This window comes from Exophiala dermatitidis (genome assembly GCF_000230625.1).
Source record: "Exophiala dermatitidis NIH/UT8656 unplaced genomic scaffold supercont1.7, whole genome shotgun sequence".
Lineage (NCBI taxonomy): Eukaryota > Fungi > Ascomycota > Eurotiomycetes > Chaetothyriales > Herpotrichiellaceae > Exophiala > Exophiala dermatitidis.
In genome coordinates this window covers 963,465-980,924 of record NW_008751652.1, presented here as the reverse complement: position 1 = coordinate 980,924, position 17,460 = coordinate 963,465, and the positions used below count along the sequence as shown (strand labels likewise).

General features: G+C 53.2%; 7 protein-coding genes across 7 annotated transcripts; 4 read left to right on the top strand and 3 right to left on the bottom strand.

The window, feature by feature from the left end:
* Nucleotides 1–108: 108 nt before the first annotated feature.
* Nucleotides 109–1,572, bottom strand: HMPREF1120_08177 (uncharacterized protein; the record flags this gene model as incomplete). The annotated part of the gene is made up of 2 exons (XM_009162420.1): nt 109–1,111; nt 1,160–1,572. 2 exons carry the CDS (start codon nt 1,570–1,572, stop codon nt 109–111), a joined length of 1,416 nt encoding a protein of 471 aa, XP_009160668.1.
* Nucleotides 1,573–2,177: 605 nt separating this feature from the next.
* On the top strand, nt 2,178–4,112 carry HMPREF1120_08176 (pheromone a factor receptor). Its single transcript, XM_009162419.1, has one exon. It carries the CDS (start codon nt 2,765–2,767, stop codon nt 3,713–3,715), a length of 951 nt encoding a protein of 316 aa, XP_009160667.1. The 5' UTR covers nt 2,178–2,764; the 3' UTR covers nt 3,716–4,112.
* Nucleotides 3,448–4,899, bottom strand: HMPREF1120_08175 (uncharacterized protein). The gene is made up of 2 exons (XM_009162418.1): nt 4,335–4,899; nt 3,448–4,242 (listed from the first exon to the last, which is right to left on the bottom strand). The coding sequence occupies exons 1-2, from the start codon at nt 4,631–4,633 to the stop codon at nt 4,098–4,100; spliced, it is 444 nt and encodes a 147-aa protein (XP_009160666.1). The 5' UTR covers nt 4,634–4,899; the 3' UTR covers nt 3,448–4,097.
* Nucleotides 4,900–5,454: 555 nt separating this feature from the next.
* HMPREF1120_08174 (uncharacterized protein) lies at nt 5,455–7,375 on the top strand. The gene has a single exon (XM_009162417.1). It carries the CDS (start codon nt 6,249–6,251, stop codon nt 6,957–6,959), a length of 711 nt encoding a protein of 236 aa, XP_009160665.1. The 5' UTR covers nt 5,455–6,248; the 3' UTR covers nt 6,960–7,375.
* A 134-nt stretch (nt 7,376–7,509) lies between these two features.
* Nucleotides 7,510–14,996, bottom strand: HMPREF1120_08173 (uncharacterized protein). Its single transcript, XM_009162416.1, has one exon. It carries the CDS (start codon nt 14,727–14,729, stop codon nt 7,710–7,712), a length of 7,020 nt encoding a protein of 2,339 aa, XP_009160664.1. The 5' UTR covers nt 14,730–14,996; the 3' UTR covers nt 7,510–7,709.
* Nucleotides 14,997–15,372: 376 nt separating this feature from the next.
* Nucleotides 15,373–16,476, top strand: HMPREF1120_08172 (uncharacterized protein; the record flags this gene model as incomplete). Its single annotated transcript, XM_009162415.1, has 2 exons — nt 15,373–15,392; nt 15,450–16,476. The coding sequence occupies 2 exons, from the start codon at nt 15,373–15,375 to the stop codon at nt 16,474–16,476; spliced, it is 1,047 nt and encodes a 348-aa protein (XP_009160663.1).
* Nucleotides 16,477–16,979: 503 nt separating this feature from the next.
* Nucleotides 16,980–17,429, top strand: HMPREF1120_08171 (uncharacterized protein; the record flags this gene model as incomplete). The annotated part of the gene is made up of 1 exon (XM_009162414.1): nt 16,980–17,429. The coding sequence occupies one exon, from the start codon at nt 16,980–16,982 to the stop codon at nt 17,427–17,429; it is 450 nt and encodes a 149-aa protein (XP_009160662.1).
* Between the last annotated feature and the right edge of the window lie 31 nt (nt 17,430–17,460).

The window sequence follows — 17,460 nt, the reverse complement described above, 5'->3', positions numbered from 1 at the left end:
TGTTGACCCATCTGCTGTGAGCTCGTCGAAGTCCTGATGTCGTAGCCATTACTCAAACCACTCCTGCACACCCAATTGCGCAGCAAACGAGAGTATCGCGCTCCTTATCTATTGCGTGGTGTTGATTCTTCTCTCCTGCTCGGCTGTTCTTACGGGTGCCCTCCTGGATGACCTCGCGGCCTTGGCTGTGGCAACCTTTTGTCTTCCGGCGAGATATCTTCTAGGCACAGCAACGAGCGAAGCCATCAGCTTGCCCGGAATTCTCGCTGCATAAAGAATATACTGCATCGGCAGCACTATGATCGCACATACCCAGTTCACAAGAAGTACGATGTAATTATCTGGTCTCCGATCGGCGTTTCGCTGCGCGGCGGCGGCCAAGGCGACGACGTCATTCAGCCGTACTTCCAGGTCATCCAGCCTTGCCTCAATCTGTACCGATGAGATTGTTATTCTCTTCTCGTACCGGCGCATGGCGCGATTCAGCGCATCCAGCTCGGGCTGCACGGTCTTCTTGACTTCAGATGCGGCCAATGAGGAAGCCTTGGACGCTACCTCCTCCTCAGCCGGATCAGCTGGCTGTCCACCAGACTTTGCAACACGGTCAGCGACATGAGCCTCCAATTCTTCCAGTCTATGTGCCAAATCTCGGAGCTGTTGGCTCTCTGAGCGGCTTGATTCTTTCAATACTTCGGCATTAACCCGGCGCTGCAAAAACAGAGTTCTTCTCTGCACCAGCTTGATCATATGAGAAAGCGGTCGTATTTCTGCCACAAGAATAAAGATGGTGAGATTATAATTGGAGACGAGTCCCTCGGAAGGTCGGGTGAGCTGCGACCGGATGCCGTGAAGAAGCCAAGCAGCCAGAAGTGGGAAGATGAAGCAAGAAATCAAAGCTGCAAGCTCATGGAAACGGAGCTCTCTTTGTGCAGATGCCTGTTCGGGATCGAAGTTCTGTAAGGAGCGTCTTCTGGGTGCAGGCTTCTCAGCTGTTTGGTTTCCTTCTGTCGGCACGACATCCTGCAGTTCTTCCTCTTCTTCAACTGGCGTAACGCTGGTTGGAGATGTCGGGTCTGACAACACCGCAATCTGGGCTGCACGGTACCAATCCCTTATGCTTTCATGAGCGACGTCCGGAGAATAAAGGCACAGGACTTACCATGGCGACCTGAGTGCCCAGTTCATGAATATGGCTGCTAGCCCTAACAGCGTGACATCGGTGATGACAGCACTCCCATCCTTGAAGAACAGACCCCCAACAGCGGGAAGCAACGCAAGACCAAGGGCCAGTGACTGCCAGTGAGAGGTGTCCTCGTCATCCTGGATGTCATGCGGTCCTCGCGGCCGAGGCAACAATATGTCATCTGTGGAAGAACGCAAGGACTTCCTCGTCTCGGAGAATGTTTCTGAGAGGAATGAGCTGCGTCGACGATTCAGTTGTGCGTTACCTTCGGCAAAGGTAGATGCTCGGCCTAAGGGTCGTTGCCTCAAGCCGTGTGGCGAAGGGCTAACTCGTCGACCTGTCGTTTCGATTGGAGGGAGTGTTATTGACCCAGGTCTCTCCGACGCCATGGCGGAGATTTAATGGATCCTTGGATGGTCCTGATACGGTGATGGACGACACGACAATGACAGCAGAATATTGTGAGACTCAGGTCACGAATTACAGAATAGTACCCTGGCTTTACCCTAGCTCGAAGACTGGTGAGCCTGGTTCAATCGACAGCCGATCTCAAGAGATGACAGTCCCGGACGAAGCGTTGTGGCCCCGGTGGTCCTGGCCCCAGGTTCCCTCACAGTTCGGGATATGACACGAACGAGTATGGGAAGGTAGGGAATACAGAAATAGAGTGCGTGACATCAGATTTCAAAGGTTTTCTGCCGCCGCGACAAGCATAAGAGGCGTATAGTGAATGTATAGGTACCTAGTAGGGTGGCGGCTGCTGGCGGAGTCTGCTGGCCGGGAGGGAGGATGAGGGAGGGTGCAGCAGGGAAGGCGCCTGGTGGGTATCGGGACAAGTTGTACATGTTTGGAAGCGCGGTTCAAGTTGGTTCAAGTTGGTTCAAGTTGTTGTGACGCGACTGACGGGCGGCGGAAAGCTTGGCACTGAACGTCATCGACTCGGCTGTAGGTGACCCGCAACTTTAACTTAACTTGGACCTCAGGCTCGATCATGCTCAGCTTACGATGCAGTCCAGTGCTCCGAGTTCAACAACATCCCATGACCAGCTGCGATTGTACGTAGGCAAGCCCTCAAGTAAGGACGAAAGGATGGATCTGTTGCGATGCGACTTTGGCCGAATCTGCGGCGAGTTGCTGGTGTTGGTTCAGGATGTATTCGTTCATGTCTCTACCATACGAATTGCTTCAACACCTGCATTGTCGCGACTTGATGCGTCCATTCTCTCTTCGCCGGTGGCATAACTGAGGTATAAGGTCTTCAAATAAGTAGCTCATACAAGGTGAGGTTGCTGCAATTACTACACCAGGGTTTTGGTCAGATACGAACTCTTATTCAAGCCCGTTTTGGGAAAAATGTCTCTGATATCGAGCTCTTCCACCAACACTCCCCTATTGCAGTACAGGTAAAGATGGGCTCTGGCTGTGCTTTAAGCGGTGCGCGGTGCGCTTCGCCATGTCCGACTTCACCCGGCCAGAGCAATGTTCTTCTCCGCGGCGTTGCGTTCTTTTCTCTTCCCTCATCGCCAGCGAATCTGATCGTACCCAATCTACCTCATTTCGTCCACTTCAGCATTCTAAAAGATGTACTGGACAGCTGCAGCTGTCTTAACCCCACTTCTTGCTTTGTTGGCCTGTCTCTTGTCAATCCCGCCCTTGATTGTCCACTTCCAGGCTCGAAACTTCGCAGCCACGGTCCTTATCCTCGGCGTTACAATCCTCAACGTCCAGAACCTTGTGAATGCGCTGATTTGGGCGTCTGAAGACTTCAATACTTGGTGGGATGGGAAGATCCTCTGTGACATCGAAGTAAAGTTGTACATTGGGATCGCAATCGCAGCAGATGGGGCGGTTACGAGCATTTTTCGACAAATCGCTGGTATTCTTGACACCAAACACATGACAGTAACAGCGAGTCCGCAATCGCGTCGAAGAAGACTCGTCATTGAGGTCTTGTTGTGCATCGTTTTCCCCACGCTTATCATGGCGGCTCACTATTTGGTGCAAAACGATAGATACTGGATCAGAACCTCCGCCGGGTGCACTCCTACATTTAGTCCTTCTTGGCCAACGGTCTTCCTCATTTTCCTGTGGCCAGTGGTTATCTGCTTGGCTGGTAGCGTCTACTGCGTCCTCTCCGTCATCCGGCTATGGGTACATAGAAAAGAGATGTCTTCAGTCTTATCCAACACACCAGGAGTTACAACATCTCGATTCCTCCGGCTTTTCGCACTCAGTTTCACGCTGCTACTCGGCTACTGCCCCGTGGCAATCCTTACATTCGATCGCAATATCAGGGTACAACTGCATCCATATTCGTGGTCTTACATCCATCCACCGGATTGGTCCGAGAAGATCATCTTGGTCCCAGATCCCGGGAGACTCAGTATTGACCGATGGGCGCAGATCGCCACTGGCTATGTATTCTTTTTGTTTTTTGGACTGGGAGCAGAGGCAAGACAGATGTACACACGATGGATACAGAAAGCGCGGGACTTGAGGCCACGAGGGTGCATACTGCGACGCAAAGCCTAGCAGCGGCAACCGGAGTGCTTGTCCGCTAAGCAGTACAAACCGTGACCATTAGGCAGTGCTCTGTGTACTACGGCGTCTGCTGATCGATGCCATTGGGAATTTCAGTTTGGAGGATTCGTGTGGTACATTGTGAACGGATGGAGATTTCCCAACCTTCGTCCCCTAGACGGCTTCCAAGAGCCTCCGACTGCAGTGTCATGAGCGGCGATATACAGGGTCAAAACAACATCCCCAGTCAAACTCAGTACTCCCATCTCATCACCTCATCGCGAGCTCCAGATTGTGATTGTACATATGAATCCACTCCAGTATCACCATACAGTTGTCGGAATTTAATCCTACCCACCCTCACCTTGAAAAACTCAAGCTCCAGATCCCAGATCTAATGTGAGCCATCATCATCTCTCGGCGTAGGCCTCTTCAACACCTCCAATTTCGTCTGCACCAAGTTCAACGAACTCTGCTTTTTGCCATCCGCATCCTCGTACGTCCGCATCGTCGCATCGCTCTCGAGGTAGACCAGCGTCCTATCGTGACCCACGTTAGTATTAGTTACCGGCGTAGCCCTCGTCGCTATCTTTTACAGAATCGCATCTCTCTTGCAAGTGACTTGACTTACCCTTTGCTCAATCCCAAAAGGTAATCCCGCTGTGGTCCCTCCGGAGGAAACGCAGCCACCCGGTACCATGAAGTCTGGCGATTGTCTCTCGGTCCGTGGTTGGTGCCCACCACATATTTGACGACATGGCCTTGACGAGTTTCGCTGATTTCGGGGTCTGCTCCAAGACGACCGACCAGCGTCATGCGCGCCAGTTGGGAGGGTCGGGTTGTTGAGAATGTGCGGCGCACGGACGACGTCGCAGTTGCGGTCGCGAGCTTCGAGGTCATTCGTCCAGCGGGCCGGAGAAATGTAGACATGGTGGACTTGGAGACAATGAGACTAGGATTTTGGATGGGGTGGTTGGGATGGATTGGAATGTGGACTGCGCACGAGAAGGGTGACGCAGTGAGTGGTTCAAGTTCGGTTCTTGGGTGTTTTCGTCAGAGGTGCTTTGCTTTCCAGGATACGTGTTCAGTGCCTAAGTTGATCCAGAGCTGAGGGCGAATTGTTGTTGTGATAAAGTCTGGCAGATGAGTGACGTTCTGCCATTCGATCAATGGACCTGCGCAGACGCGGTTCTTCAGTCGCGCCTCAGGAGATTGCCGCATTGGGTTAGTAGAAGTGTATGCAGCGCCGTTGAAATGACGCCATTACCCCGTCTTTTGAACACCCTGTTCTGCTCCATCTCAGAGTTCCGTGGGTACGTACGAGCCTCTACACGTTTTCGAATCGAGTTCGCTCTCGGGAGAAGACAGGACTCAAAGTCTCGTTTTTGACATCCAGCGGCTTCTCGGATATCTCTTCGGCCCTTGATCCCGATCAGTCTGCATTTCGAGGGGGCGGAGGAGGCGGAGGGAAGCCCCTCGCCTGGCCTGGCATGGCATACTAGCAGGTCCCATCAGACTCTGTCGGCTGCAGTGTTGCAAGTCCACAGCTAGCAGATTCAGTCAGTTAGCAAGAGCAGTTTACATCGTACTATGGTGTGAGCTGCGAGCAATGCGAAGCCGGACTCGAGCCATCCATGTCCGCATCCGGCCAATCCAACATAAAGAGGCCACAATCCCCATGGACGATGTCCCAGGTGAGTTCAATTATAGCCGCTGGCACAAAGAAGGTTGTGCTCCTGGCCTCTTGCCCATGGGCTTTATATCTGTGTAGGTGAAAGCAAGGTAGGTCAATATGGGTTGGGACACTGCGCTGCATCTCGTTGTTTTTTTTTCTTCGACAACATCTATTCGCTTTTGTGTGTTGCATTTCTGCCTAACACCATGCATTCTGACCTCAAAATGTCTCCCATCGCCTGGCTTTTCATAGCTCTGTTCGCCAGTATCATTCTCATCATCTGCCTTGTTTATCTGTATGCCTTGAAGATCCGGAGGGACAAACAGAAGCAGGCTCGAAAAGCCGAAGGCGACGAAATCTTTGGCGCTGTCATTGCCAACCCGATCATTACAAGATAAATAGCTCAGCTGCACTTACTCCAAAACCCCAGGATTCTTAACGTTCAGCAGGGGACCCCTTGTGAGCATACCTACTCACACCAAGCGGTCAATCGATCAGTCCCCAACTGCTGTTCAGAGTGGTATTACAACGAGCTACAGCACCACTGTCCTTGCAGACAGTTTACTCGGTCTGCGGAGCGGAACCCGCATGCGTTGCAGCGACTTTCTTTGTTTCATTGTCAGACTTTGGTTGCCTTACATACCACAGTTATCGAAACCATCAGGTTCTTTGTCCTACGATAGACGACGATAAACAGACCTAGCCTGCCTTTGGCTTCCCAGGCGTTATTCGTCATTGTCATTGCTAACCGCACTGCCATTGCCTTACCGCAGCCTCGAATCTTCGGACGGCACAACTCATGCCGATGTAACGACCCCATCTCCTCTTCCTCCTGCCATATAAGCTGGTGTAACAAGATCTCAAGGAAAGATGATGCCCCAATCGGCGCTCATCATCCTAATTATCGTCGTTGCCGTCGCCACCATCACGTTTCTGATAGCCCTTTACCATGGGCTCACCACATCTCTTCAACCCCGCAAGCAACAGGCTCTCAGACAGTCAAATGAGTCGACTCTACCTTTGACAGAGAAAGCAGCTGCACCTGCATCTGCACAGAAGCCAGCTGCCTCAGGGGCGATCATCCCAGCACCCTCAGCACTCTCAACAACTTCGCTTCTAGTTCACATCTCACCACCTCCACCGCTGCTCAGAGTCTCACCCAAACGCTCCCCAACACCCGAGGCAGAGTCCCCTCCTCCTTTACCCGAAGACACGACTAGGGCGGAGGGCAGAAGACAACGAGACAGCACGATACCCAGGGCAGAGTCTCCTCCTCCATTACCCGAAGACCTTCATACCTATACAATCGAAGCGGAGAATTCTCGCTCTCGCTCTCCGCCCTTGAGAAGAGACCAAAACACAATTAGGGCGGAGAGTGAGGGCAGAATTAAAAGAGAACGAGACAGCATGCACGACATCATCGACCTATATACATATGCTTCCGAGGCCCGCCGCAAACCTAAACTTCCTCCAGTGCCCAAGTCGGCACCTGCAACGGTCATGACATTTGCCCAGGCCGAGTCGAAATGGGCATATTTTGGCGCCAAGAGGGCTGCAGAGGCGGAGTTCCATGTCGTATGACGAGAAGCCTACGGCTGCATTCATAAACAATTACCTCAAGTGCATACCCACTAGTGAAATATAACCTTTGCAAATTTTTACACCGTTACAGGGAGATACATAAGGTAGATCATAGATGTTTTTGGGAGAGCGATTGACCGCTGCTGCGTGCATTACCTTTTCTCCGGCGAACACCCCAGTATTTCCCACTGCGTCAACCACCGCACACCAAACAGTCAGATATACTATTAGTAGAAGTAGGACAGCAGTTCAGTCAAGTTATCCCCGTTCAAACAGCAACTTGATCATAGAAAGCATCACTGGCACTATACTACTACTACTACCACTAGTAGGTATAGATATGGAGCGCGGCTCGCGCCTTGATAGAATCCATAAATACTAGTAGACTGGTACTTTTGCTACCAGGCCTGTCCTGCGCGCTCCTGCAAGTACTTCCAGAGGGAAGCTTGGCTTGAAGGTGCTAATAGAGTGGTACTGCTGGAGAGAGTGTACAGTCGTATAGTACATAACAGTAGATGCACACGGTTCACAATTGAGATCCAAGAGGAATTCGAGTACTACGCGTAAGATGCTTGGGAAAACTGCTCGGTGTTTTTATCGCCTCCCAATATGCCTATCATTCATTTCAGCACTACTAAAACAGCACACACAGCGACGTGCAGGGCAGCGTCTGTCTGACCAACAAAGAGCTGTCTCATCAGCAAAGTCCAATTCATGCTGACCCCTTTCCCATTTCCTCCCTCATCATGATCACGGTCCACGTCTAGCGCGCTTGCTCTCACTGGCAACTCTAGAACCTCCCCTTCCGCCCATGCCATTGCCACCGTGGCCCATGCTTCCGCTTCCGCCTCCACTCCCACCAGAGTACGGCGGACCTTCATCTCCCCTGCCATGCTTCCGCGACGATGACTGAGACAGATCATCTCCTCTTGAGGGACCCGATCTGCTACTAGAGTATCCTCCTCCGCCAACCCTCGCCCTTTCATCGGCTTCTTGCTGCGAGTTGTAATTCTCTCTTCGTGCCGATGACCGGTCATCTCTTCTCGAAGAAGAAGAGTCTGGTCCTACACCACCGCCGCCGCCATGTCGACTACTAGAACTGTCTTTGGGTTCTCGACCATCTCTTTCGCCTCTATATCCGCGGTCTGAACCACGCGCCTCGTCATGCCGGCTTGAGTGACGTGATGATCTCCTGTCTGAGCCACGGTCATCAATGAGTTCATTCCGGGGGCCCCGCGCGCTATCGTGTCGCGTAGATGGCGGTCTTGTGGCAACGGGCACATCGTTTGGATTGCTAGATGCAAATAGATCTTGTTGTGGTGGGTAGCCATTGGAGTTTGAGCCGTGGCTGGATGGCCCTCCAGGTGGTGGTGGTGGTGGTGGTGGTGGCGGAGGAGGTGCCATATGTGGGCCGTACCCACCAGAAGGCGCCGACCTCATACCGCCTCGTCCTCGGATTGAGGTACCGGCTTGCGCGAGAGTGTTGTTGACCGCTGTGAGGGGATGCCGGTTGTTGCGTCCACCTTGTCCACCCATATCACCTCCATGCGGGCCAGAAGGAGGACCTCTAGTCGTCGGCGAAGGTCCAGAGGGTGCTCCAGGAGGAGCATTACCTCTAGGCCCTGCTGGAGCGCCGCTTGGATGGTTTTGGTGTTGTTGTCCCTCTGTTGGCCGTGATGTGTCGCCTCCAGCTGGATCGATCCGGTTAAGACGAGAAGGATGCACACCTACAGCGTCTGCCGGTGTACCTGGCGCGGATGGTCCGTCGGTATACGAGCTAGTGCGCCCGTGACGTCTAGAAGGCCCAGTAGGAGTCGGTCGCTCAGATGGTGACGCTTGCGTGTTCAATGGAGGTCCCCGCAACCTGGGTCCTGGTCCTGAGGCAGGTCTGTTTCGAGGACCGGACGGCACGTCAACCTCTGTAGAGCGGTCAGCATTTGTCGAACTAGGTGGTCTCTGCGAGGTTTCCTGCTCGAGACGACCATGTTGCATGTCAATAGGTGGAGCTTGTCTCGAATCCCTCGAGTAGCCGCCGGCGCCAGTAGAGCGGCCACCTGATGGAGGTTCCGCCGCTGACGAAGTGTAGGAGGCTTGGCGAGTCGTCGACGGGTCAGTCCGTTGGCTAGCGTAGGACCGTTCGTCGGGATCACGCCGTGGGTACGGCCGTCGATCATCTTCCCTTCGCGGAGAGGCTGGACGAGAAGATCTTGTAGGCCTATCCTGGGTGGAACTCCTCATGGGCGAAGGGTGCCGTGGCTCTGCGCCACCTTCTATCAATGCCGCGCGCGCCGGGTTTATGGCAACTTGCGACGGCGGGACCGAAGAGTCCTTCTTCTGAAAAACAGAGACGTCATGTGTGGTCGATTCGCCGGCAGGAGGAGCCCGTGATCCAGGCCCTACGTCCCGGTTGTCTCGCTCACGATCAGTCGGTGGCGGTCGGACAGGGGGTCGTTCCCTTTCGGAAAGCAAGCTTCGTCCACCATACGGGGCAGGACGCTCGTGCTCCCGACCATGAACACGCTCTTCTCGCCCGGAATGCAGTGAACGTTGTTCGTACCTGCGCGGCGGTCTCTCATAGTCCTCCAAAGGACCTTCGTGTCCACGATAGCCAGACCGTACATCCCGACTGCTTCGTGCATCGGTTGTTGGCGCCCCAGTTTCACTTGGTCCTCGTGATGAGAGACGTGGGCTATCCCGATGGCCATTTCGAGTTTCAGGCGGCTCCGGCCGACTCGGCAGACTGGGTGGAAGAGGACGTGATAAGGGTGCGGGCGACTGTCGCCGCGAATGACCGTGGGGTCTGGTTGAATCGGGTCGGGAGGGCCTGAGCTCTCGTCTGGGCAGTGTAGATGTCTCCTCTTCCTGTTGCGATGGCATGGAAGCACCGTTTGCTGGCGGTCGCGATACCTGTTCAGGAGTCCGATGGGTGGGCCTTGAAGGTTCCGCTGATGGCCGAGCTTGGTCATTTTTGACGGGTGCGGAGGGCTCTGTCTTTTTCACGTCTTCCTTGATTTCTGGTTTAGCTGGTTCATCAGTCATCACGACGTCCTTCGGCTCCTTTGCCTCATCCTTGGCAGAAGGATTTTCAGCTGATGCTTTGTCCTTCGTAATTTCAGTCTTCGCCTGGGTCCCGCCCTGATCATGCTCGCCATTCTTGTCTTGTCCTTGACGGAAAGCCTGGGGGATCACCCAGCTCTTTTCCCTCCGGTGCAAGGCACCGAGCAGAGCCGCCGATGAGACCTTCAAATCTTCCTTGTCTGACTCGCGCAACTTATCAACCGCTTTCTGAAGGCCTGTTCCATGCCAGTTCACGACAGGGTAGACTGCGGAAACAGCACGCATGACGGATATGGCGTTCCGCGCATGCATGTATTCCGGGGAGGTGAGACATTTCTGAAGTGCCGCAAACATGTTTCCATGCCATTTATAGAGGACCCTTCGAAAGCTCTCAAAGTCAAGAAGTGATACCACCTTTCCGCTCTCCACCTTCATAGCAAAGCCAGGTAGGTTTTTCTTGCTTCCCCACGCCTCTCTCTCGTAGGTCGCCTTCGAGCCGTGCCAACGTGACAGGTCTTTGAGGACTTCATTGAGAAATCTGCCAAGATTGTCGGCTTCCTTTGAAGTGCAAAGGAATATGAGTGACTGCAGTTGGGCTGGTCTGAAGAGTAGGTCATAAAACCCCAATGTCCGGAAATGCGGCGTGCCAGCACCGTGGAGAAACTTGACGAATTTAAAGCAGAAATATGCATCCAGAGGGGAGAAGAGTATTCGAGGCAGAAAGCAGTGCTCCATCAGCGCAGTATTGAGCTGCTTGTCCATTCTTGCTTTCCCATCGAACCATTGATTTTTCTCCCGCTGCAAACGAGCCTTGCTCTCTGCAAATGCTTTGAGATGCTGCTTGTTCTCCACTAGTAGCTTGTCGATAAGGTCTGTTATCTCCTTCTTTGCAGCTTCTTTCTTCTTCGTTCCGGAGACGCTGACATCTGAACGGTCTGCGGAAATTGCGGCGATCTTCTTGTGTTGCCGAGAGAGTTCATCCTCGTATGATTTTCCGGGAATGGTGATATCGTATAAGGACAGCTGCCAGAAGGTCGCATAGAAGCCTGTCCCAATGGTCTCCACCACATCTCCTGGTAAAACCGGCTGTATTGCTGTCATGACATCCTTCATGACTGGATGCCAGCAATCCTCAGAAGAGACATCAGCTTGAGCCGGCGTCCTGCTGGCAGAGTCGAGATCTATTGCAGAATTCATGGTATCGCTTGCTGGGGTGTCAGCCGCGACATTTTCTGTCTCGACAGCCTCGCCATCTTCCTCAGCGCTACCGTTAATCTGGTCCGACATTTCCACATCGCCATGTACCTCTTTGCTGACAGCCAGCTCATCGGCTCGAAGATCTTTGGCATGGTCCTTGTCATATTCAGCCATTTGTTTGGAGATCAGTGGCCGGTTGACCCAGAAAGCCACTTCTGGAGTGATTTCGTAGTCAATAAGCAGACTTGCCACGTCAGGAACAGTGGCTCGGAAGTCTTCTGCTGAGAGATTGCTTCGCAGAAGCTCAACATACTGAACCATCACTCTATGGATTTCGTCATATGTGTTGGCAACAGCTTTAAGGGGCACATCGCCTGCCTCGAAAACACAAGCTTGCCGCTGTTGAGCCATTGATATCAGGAATTTGGCAGCTAGGCCGGTTTCCTGCAAGGATCTCATCAACCGCTCAGAGGTCTTTCTGGAGTCGTGTCGCCGATCGAGGAGCTGCAATATCGTTTGCGATTGGAGTAACGGACCGCCTCCCATAGCCTGCAGTTGTGTGTCATTGTAGCTTGTATCGGTTGCAATACCTGCCATGGAGACAACAATTTGCTCCAGCATTTTCAAGTCCGTTGTGTTCCCTTGTTCGAGTTGCTGGAAGACATATTGCAAGATGGGGCCAGGGCGCATCATGCCGTACCGCTTGTAGATCTTGCCGGCAAAGTGCGCCAACGCCGAAAGCCACCGGCTGGTGAAAATACCGCCCTCTTGGGTACGGCTTCGACCCGCCTTCGCCATTGAACTTACAATTGCCCATGTGAGAACATCATAGCCAAGGTCGGTAAAGTAACGTGCGCCTTCGACGAAGACCTCAGCAATACTATCATAGACTTCAATCTGCGTCAGGGCAGTCGTGATGACAACGTGAGGATTTGCAAAGGCGACCTTGGCCAAGGCCCGAGCCATGAGTCGTACGTTGGTATTTGAGATGCGTTTGAGAATGTCCTTCGTCTCAGCCTTGGCCTGGTCAAATGCTGCCTTGACGTCGGGATTGCGGGATGTTTTTCCAGACAACCACTCCAAGTACATCAGGTAGCGGACGTGGACCGAGAAGTGGCTGATCATTTCAAAGACCTCGTTCACAACTCCAGCATTGGACTTGGTCAAGCTAAGGGCTGGTAGAAGCACCCGCTTACTCAGGTCTAACCAGCGTGACCGGTTGGACTCCGTCTTGTCAGTCTGTAGACTATGCTTTCCAATGCGGGCAATCTTCAGAAGAAGTACAGGATCTTGGCCAATCTTGACCCCAACAAGAGGCAGGAGAGTCTCGCACACGGTGAAGACATCATCAACCGTCTGACACACTGGTATGTTATCATTCCATTCGTCCCAATAGAAGCGATAATCAGTACCATCTGTGCTGTCGTTCCTGTCGAGCAATGCCCAACGCAATACTTTTCGTTCAGGAGTGGCAACAATCTTGACCTGGCCTTTCTGGAGGCCTGGTAGGTCGGTTTGGTATGCCGGTTTCTGTTCACGGAGACTTGGGCGGTCCTGAAGAGGCCTCACATCACTGTATGCCTTACTTAGGCAGTGATGCAAGATCCGGTGGACGTACTCTGGCAATTCAGGGAAGAGATCGATCAACCACGGAAACTTGCCGAGGATGAAAAGGGCCTCTGGCAGAGCCCCGATGGCGAGCAAGCTCTTTAAGAGTAGCACTTTTTGATCCGCGGGTTCAGCTGTATCTTTGATGGCGGGCTTCTGGGCCTCGACTTCTTTCGAGGGTGTGCTGGCGCGGGTGGTTGACTCTTTTAAGCGAGACGGAACAGGCAGGGTATCATCAGCCAAAGCACCCGCCATCAGCAGCGCGTTCTTAGCGCCTGCACCTGGCCGGGCGGCTCGCTCTCTTTCAGCTTTCTCTTTGATTTTCTGTTGCTTGAGCTCCTCCATCTCTTCGTCGGTTCTCCATATATGAGCATAGAGGTCTTTTAGTGAGATGAAGCCAATCTTGATCAGAAGTGCGGCAAGGTAAATAAGATGGTCGGGCAGCACGTCCGTCTCATCCCGTGCCGGAGATGAGGAGTAGAACCTGAGCTTGAATCCTAGCAGCTGTGCAGCATCGCGATTTCCACTCGCAGGGAGAGTGCCCGTCTCTTTGATCCATTGCGTTGTCATCTCGTCCCCTGCCGAAGACGCACGATCCAGTTGGTCCTGCGGAACTTGCGTCCTGCCGAGGAGATAAAACGCCTGCAGGCCCTGCTCCCGCGCGCGAGGCCAAAAGTCACCATCGCGAGCCTCCGTCTCTCTTTCCACTAGAAGCTTCTGCTCCTCAGTAAGATGCCACTCTGAAGAGCCGGGAAGCGCCCACAAAGGCAGCCCCCGCCCAGTCGCGCCGGGCTTATCCAGGCCTGGCGATCGTGGCCACCAAGGACTGGCACGGAGAAATTTGACAAAGAAGCGAAATTGTTTGACGAGAACTGCGCCAAACACATCGAGCACAACGTCCAAGCTCCGGCCAACATCAAGGTCAAAAGCCCCAATCATTGCCTTGACCTTTTCAACCGTGTCCTCCACCACCTCCGCAGTAGGAGGCTCGTTGCCACTAGTTGTGAACAACTCGGTCATCAGCTTCGCGAAGCCTTCGGACTCTTCCCGCATCAGGTTGAAGTTAGCCTGCCGATACAGGAGGTTGGTTTGTTTTCTGATGCCCATCCGATTGAATGTGTTCCGGATCAAGTCCAACTTTTCGAGCAAAGGTGCATCGAGTTCGAGCCGTAGTAAGTCGGGTGAGATCCCAGTTGTCGCAAGAAAAACTGATAAGCGATCAACCGGAATGGTCGTGTTTCCTTCGAAGAAGACGCAAATTGAATCAAGCAATGCAGCCTGTGCTGGTGTTGCAGAGGGTGGAGATTGAAGACCCCCACCGCTCGTATCTTCATTCTGGAGGACCTCTTTGATCAAGTCACCAGCGTCCGACGGTTGAACCCTCCCAAAAACAACGGACTGTATCAGCTCCTGCATGATGGCGTCCAAGGTAGCTGTGCTTTCATCTTGCAATGCTTCCAGACTCTGGCGCAGCACATCCGCCCTGCCTCCCGTCTCCCACGAGGAGCAGACTTCCTTCGTAAAATAGGTGTAATTGTACGGCTGAGGTTCCGGAGGACTTGATAGTTCGACGGGCAGGGGATCGGATTCCATATCGACGGCCATTGTGCCGTTTGTGTTACTGGGTTCTGGGTCCGCAGAAGGCGTCTTCAAAGGAGGTGCGACGGCCTCACTAGGGTTAGCAACGGGGCTGGACGAAAAGCCGCCGCCTCGACCTCCTCTGCTATACCGTCTGCCGCCCCTGCCGCGCGACTGATTATAGTCACGGTCATTTCCTGAACCTTGAAAGGATGCCTGATGGGCGAGGTTCAGGCTCCCAGGTCGATGTGGTGAAGGACGGGAATATTGCTGGTCATCTGAATATGTTCTGTCTCCTCGCTTTCTCTTGGATCCAGCCGGAGGGGGCATCTCCTATATGCCAGAGCTTGGGCTTTAGGAAGAGGATGGTGATTCTGGTCGTCGTGTGGATCATGGGGTATTGTGATACATTGGACGCGAAGAATGTATAGCGCCAGGGAAGTTAGAAGCGGCCTTTACCGATAGTTGGCGTCAAGGGGCAATCGGCATGCGTGCAGCCTCAGGATTGGTACCGATAACTTGGGCTGACGGTGCCAGTGCTGATGTCCAACTTCAACTTGTAGGCTGCGGTGCAGTATCACGATGCCAAATGCCAGCCTGAAGTTCGAGGGTCAGAAACTTTGATGCTCCGCGAATTGCGCTGACCCGCGACGCGGTCACGTGCTGGCAGGAGGGACCGTTAATACGGTACTAGTAGTGCTAACCTTGGAACTACGGGGCACTAGGTACTGCTAGGCACTACTAACGGTGTAATGACGATGCCCGGATTACATCACATAATCAACCCTCACTCGATGCTTCCTCGAGTGCTCGCAACCATCTGCATTTGTAATCTACAGCAGCACCTCATCACTTTCTCATAGTATATAGCCAGTCTGTGGTATCCGACCATTGACTTTTTTCAGGTTCCAGTCCCGCGATCAAGTCCGCATCGGTCACACCAAACATAAAGGATAAGCGTGGAAGTGCCAGCATGGCGCCCAAACTATTCATGTGCGTCATTCCCGATTGTCCTACCAGTTGCCATGTACTGACTTGCCTATCTTATAGCACCGGCTCAACCGGTTATATTGGCGGCGATTTCCTGTATCTGGTGTCCCAGCAACATTCAGACTGGGAGATCACATGCCTCGTAAGAAACAGTGACAAGGGCGCCAAGGTGGCCGCAGCATATCCCAAAGTACGGCTCATCTACGGTGATCTCGATGCCGTAGAGACCATTGAGGAGGCAGCAGCCAACGCCGACATTGTCTACCATTTCGCAAACTGTGACCATGAGCCTTCAGCCCAGGCCATTGCCAGAGGACTAGCCCGTCGAAACGGGGATGGACCTGGGTACTGGATCCACACGTCCGGTACGCTGATTCTGGGTACTGAAACAATAGCACTGGCAGATTATGGCAATCGGCTCGACAAGGTCTTTGATGACTGGGACCACGTCCAGGAGCTCCTGTCACACCCAGATGAAGCGGCTCATCGCAATGTCGATAAGATTGTTCTGGCCTCGTACTCTGACAAGGTTCGGACGGCCATTGTCTGTCCTCCAACCATTTACGGCCCTGGCCGCGGACCAGACAACACTCGCTCGCTGCAGGTGTACAAGGCCACCGAAGCATTTTTGAAGCGCAAGAAGGCTTTCCAGATTGGCAAGGGGCACAATGTTTGGCATTACATCCATGTCCAGGATCTCTCAAAGTTGTACCTCTTGCTCGGCGAGGCCGCCGTCAACGGAGGACCCCCAGCAACCTGGAATGAGCAAGGGTATTACCTCGCTGAAGATGGGTTGTTTGTCTGGGGTGAAGTGATCCAGAGGATTGCCGAGATTGCGCATAAAAAGGGTCTTCTGCCAGACTCCGAGGTGGAAAGCCTCAGTCCAGATGAAGCTGATAGGTTAATGCCGAACGCGAGGTATGCGATTGGCACCAACTCAAGAGGCATCTCCATTCGGGCAAAGAAGCTGTTAGGATGGAAGCCCACGGAGCGCAATATCGAGGAGGAACTTCCGGACATTGTGGAAGCTGAGGCGCGTTCTCTTGGCCTGATCAAAGGTCATGCCGCCTTGGTGCAGGAGGAGTGATACCGTCCTGGAGGTCATGATTTTTTGGTATCGGCTAGCGATGTCTCATGATGTTTTCAGCAGGCACAACACAGTGTATTATTTTATCAGGCCATTCGCGGCCATTTCAAAATAAGGAGTGCTTGACCAGTAACCCCTTCATATGGTTGCCAGCAATATACGACAAATAGACTCACCTGATTATTGGCTGCAGGGGGCCGCGTACTCTGATGTGCAATTATGAGGGTAAAATCGATCGGTATGATCCGAGTCCTGTATCTGGCGTAGACAAGGCTGAAGCAGAATGATAAAAGAACCTCAGGCTCCGCATTCAATTTCAAGCTGTTGCCAGGAATTGACGAGGCTGTAACGCAACCCAACACTTGGCACTGATGTCAGTCATGATTCTCTTCAGCCCCTTCAACCCACCTCTGCTTCTGCCACTGCAACATCATGTTGATGTACACTGGCCATTAACACATCCAGAGTGGTCCAGTTGCATAGCCTGAGTCTACCAAGTCAAAATGATCAAAGGTAGTTGCGCTTGCGGGCGCGTTCAATACCAAACCGCCGCGCAGCCGCTCGGCGTCAGCGCCTGCCACTGCGGCACATGCCAAAAGATAGCAGGCAGCGCATTCCTGGTGTTTGCAGACTTTCCCCTCGAAGAGCTGCAATGGACTCATCAGCCCCCGGACCTGTGGAAGCGCAGCGAGATTGCCGAGCGCGGGTTCTGCAAGCAATGCGGCTCCAGCATGTCGATGCGGTATTATGAGGAAAGCGACAGGATCGCAATGACCTTGGGCACCATGGAGCTCGGCGGGAGCGGGACGGCGATGCCGTCAATAGGAGCACACATTTTTTTGAAGGAAAAGGCACCATGGTTTGTTCTGCCGGACGACGGGGCTGAGAGATGGGACGAATTCAGTCCCAGGTCCAAAATGAGCTCGAGCAACGGGAAACAGAGGGATGGATAGACGGCCTGGGTCTGTCTGTTAAGTGTTAAGC

Coding starts and splice junctions, on each gene's coding strand:
- HMPREF1120_08176 (XM_009162419.1), top strand. CDS start 2,765: ATGTACTGGACAGCTGCAGCTGTCTTAACCCCACTTCTTGCTTTGTTG.
- HMPREF1120_08173 (XM_009162416.1), bottom strand. CDS start 14,729: ATGCCCCCTCCGGCTGGATCCAAGAGAAAGCGAGGAGACAGAACATAT.
- HMPREF1120_08174 (XM_009162417.1), top strand. CDS start 6,249: ATGATGCCCCAATCGGCGCTCATCATCCTAATTATCGTCGTTGCCGTC.
- HMPREF1120_08175 (XM_009162418.1), bottom strand. CDS start 4,633: ATGTCTACATTTCTCCGGCCCGCTGGACGAATGACCTCGAAGCTCGCG. Junction 4,243..4,334: donor CTTTTGGGATTGAGCAAAGG/GTAAGTCAAGTC, acceptor GGGTCACGATAG/GACGCTGGTCTACCTCGAGA.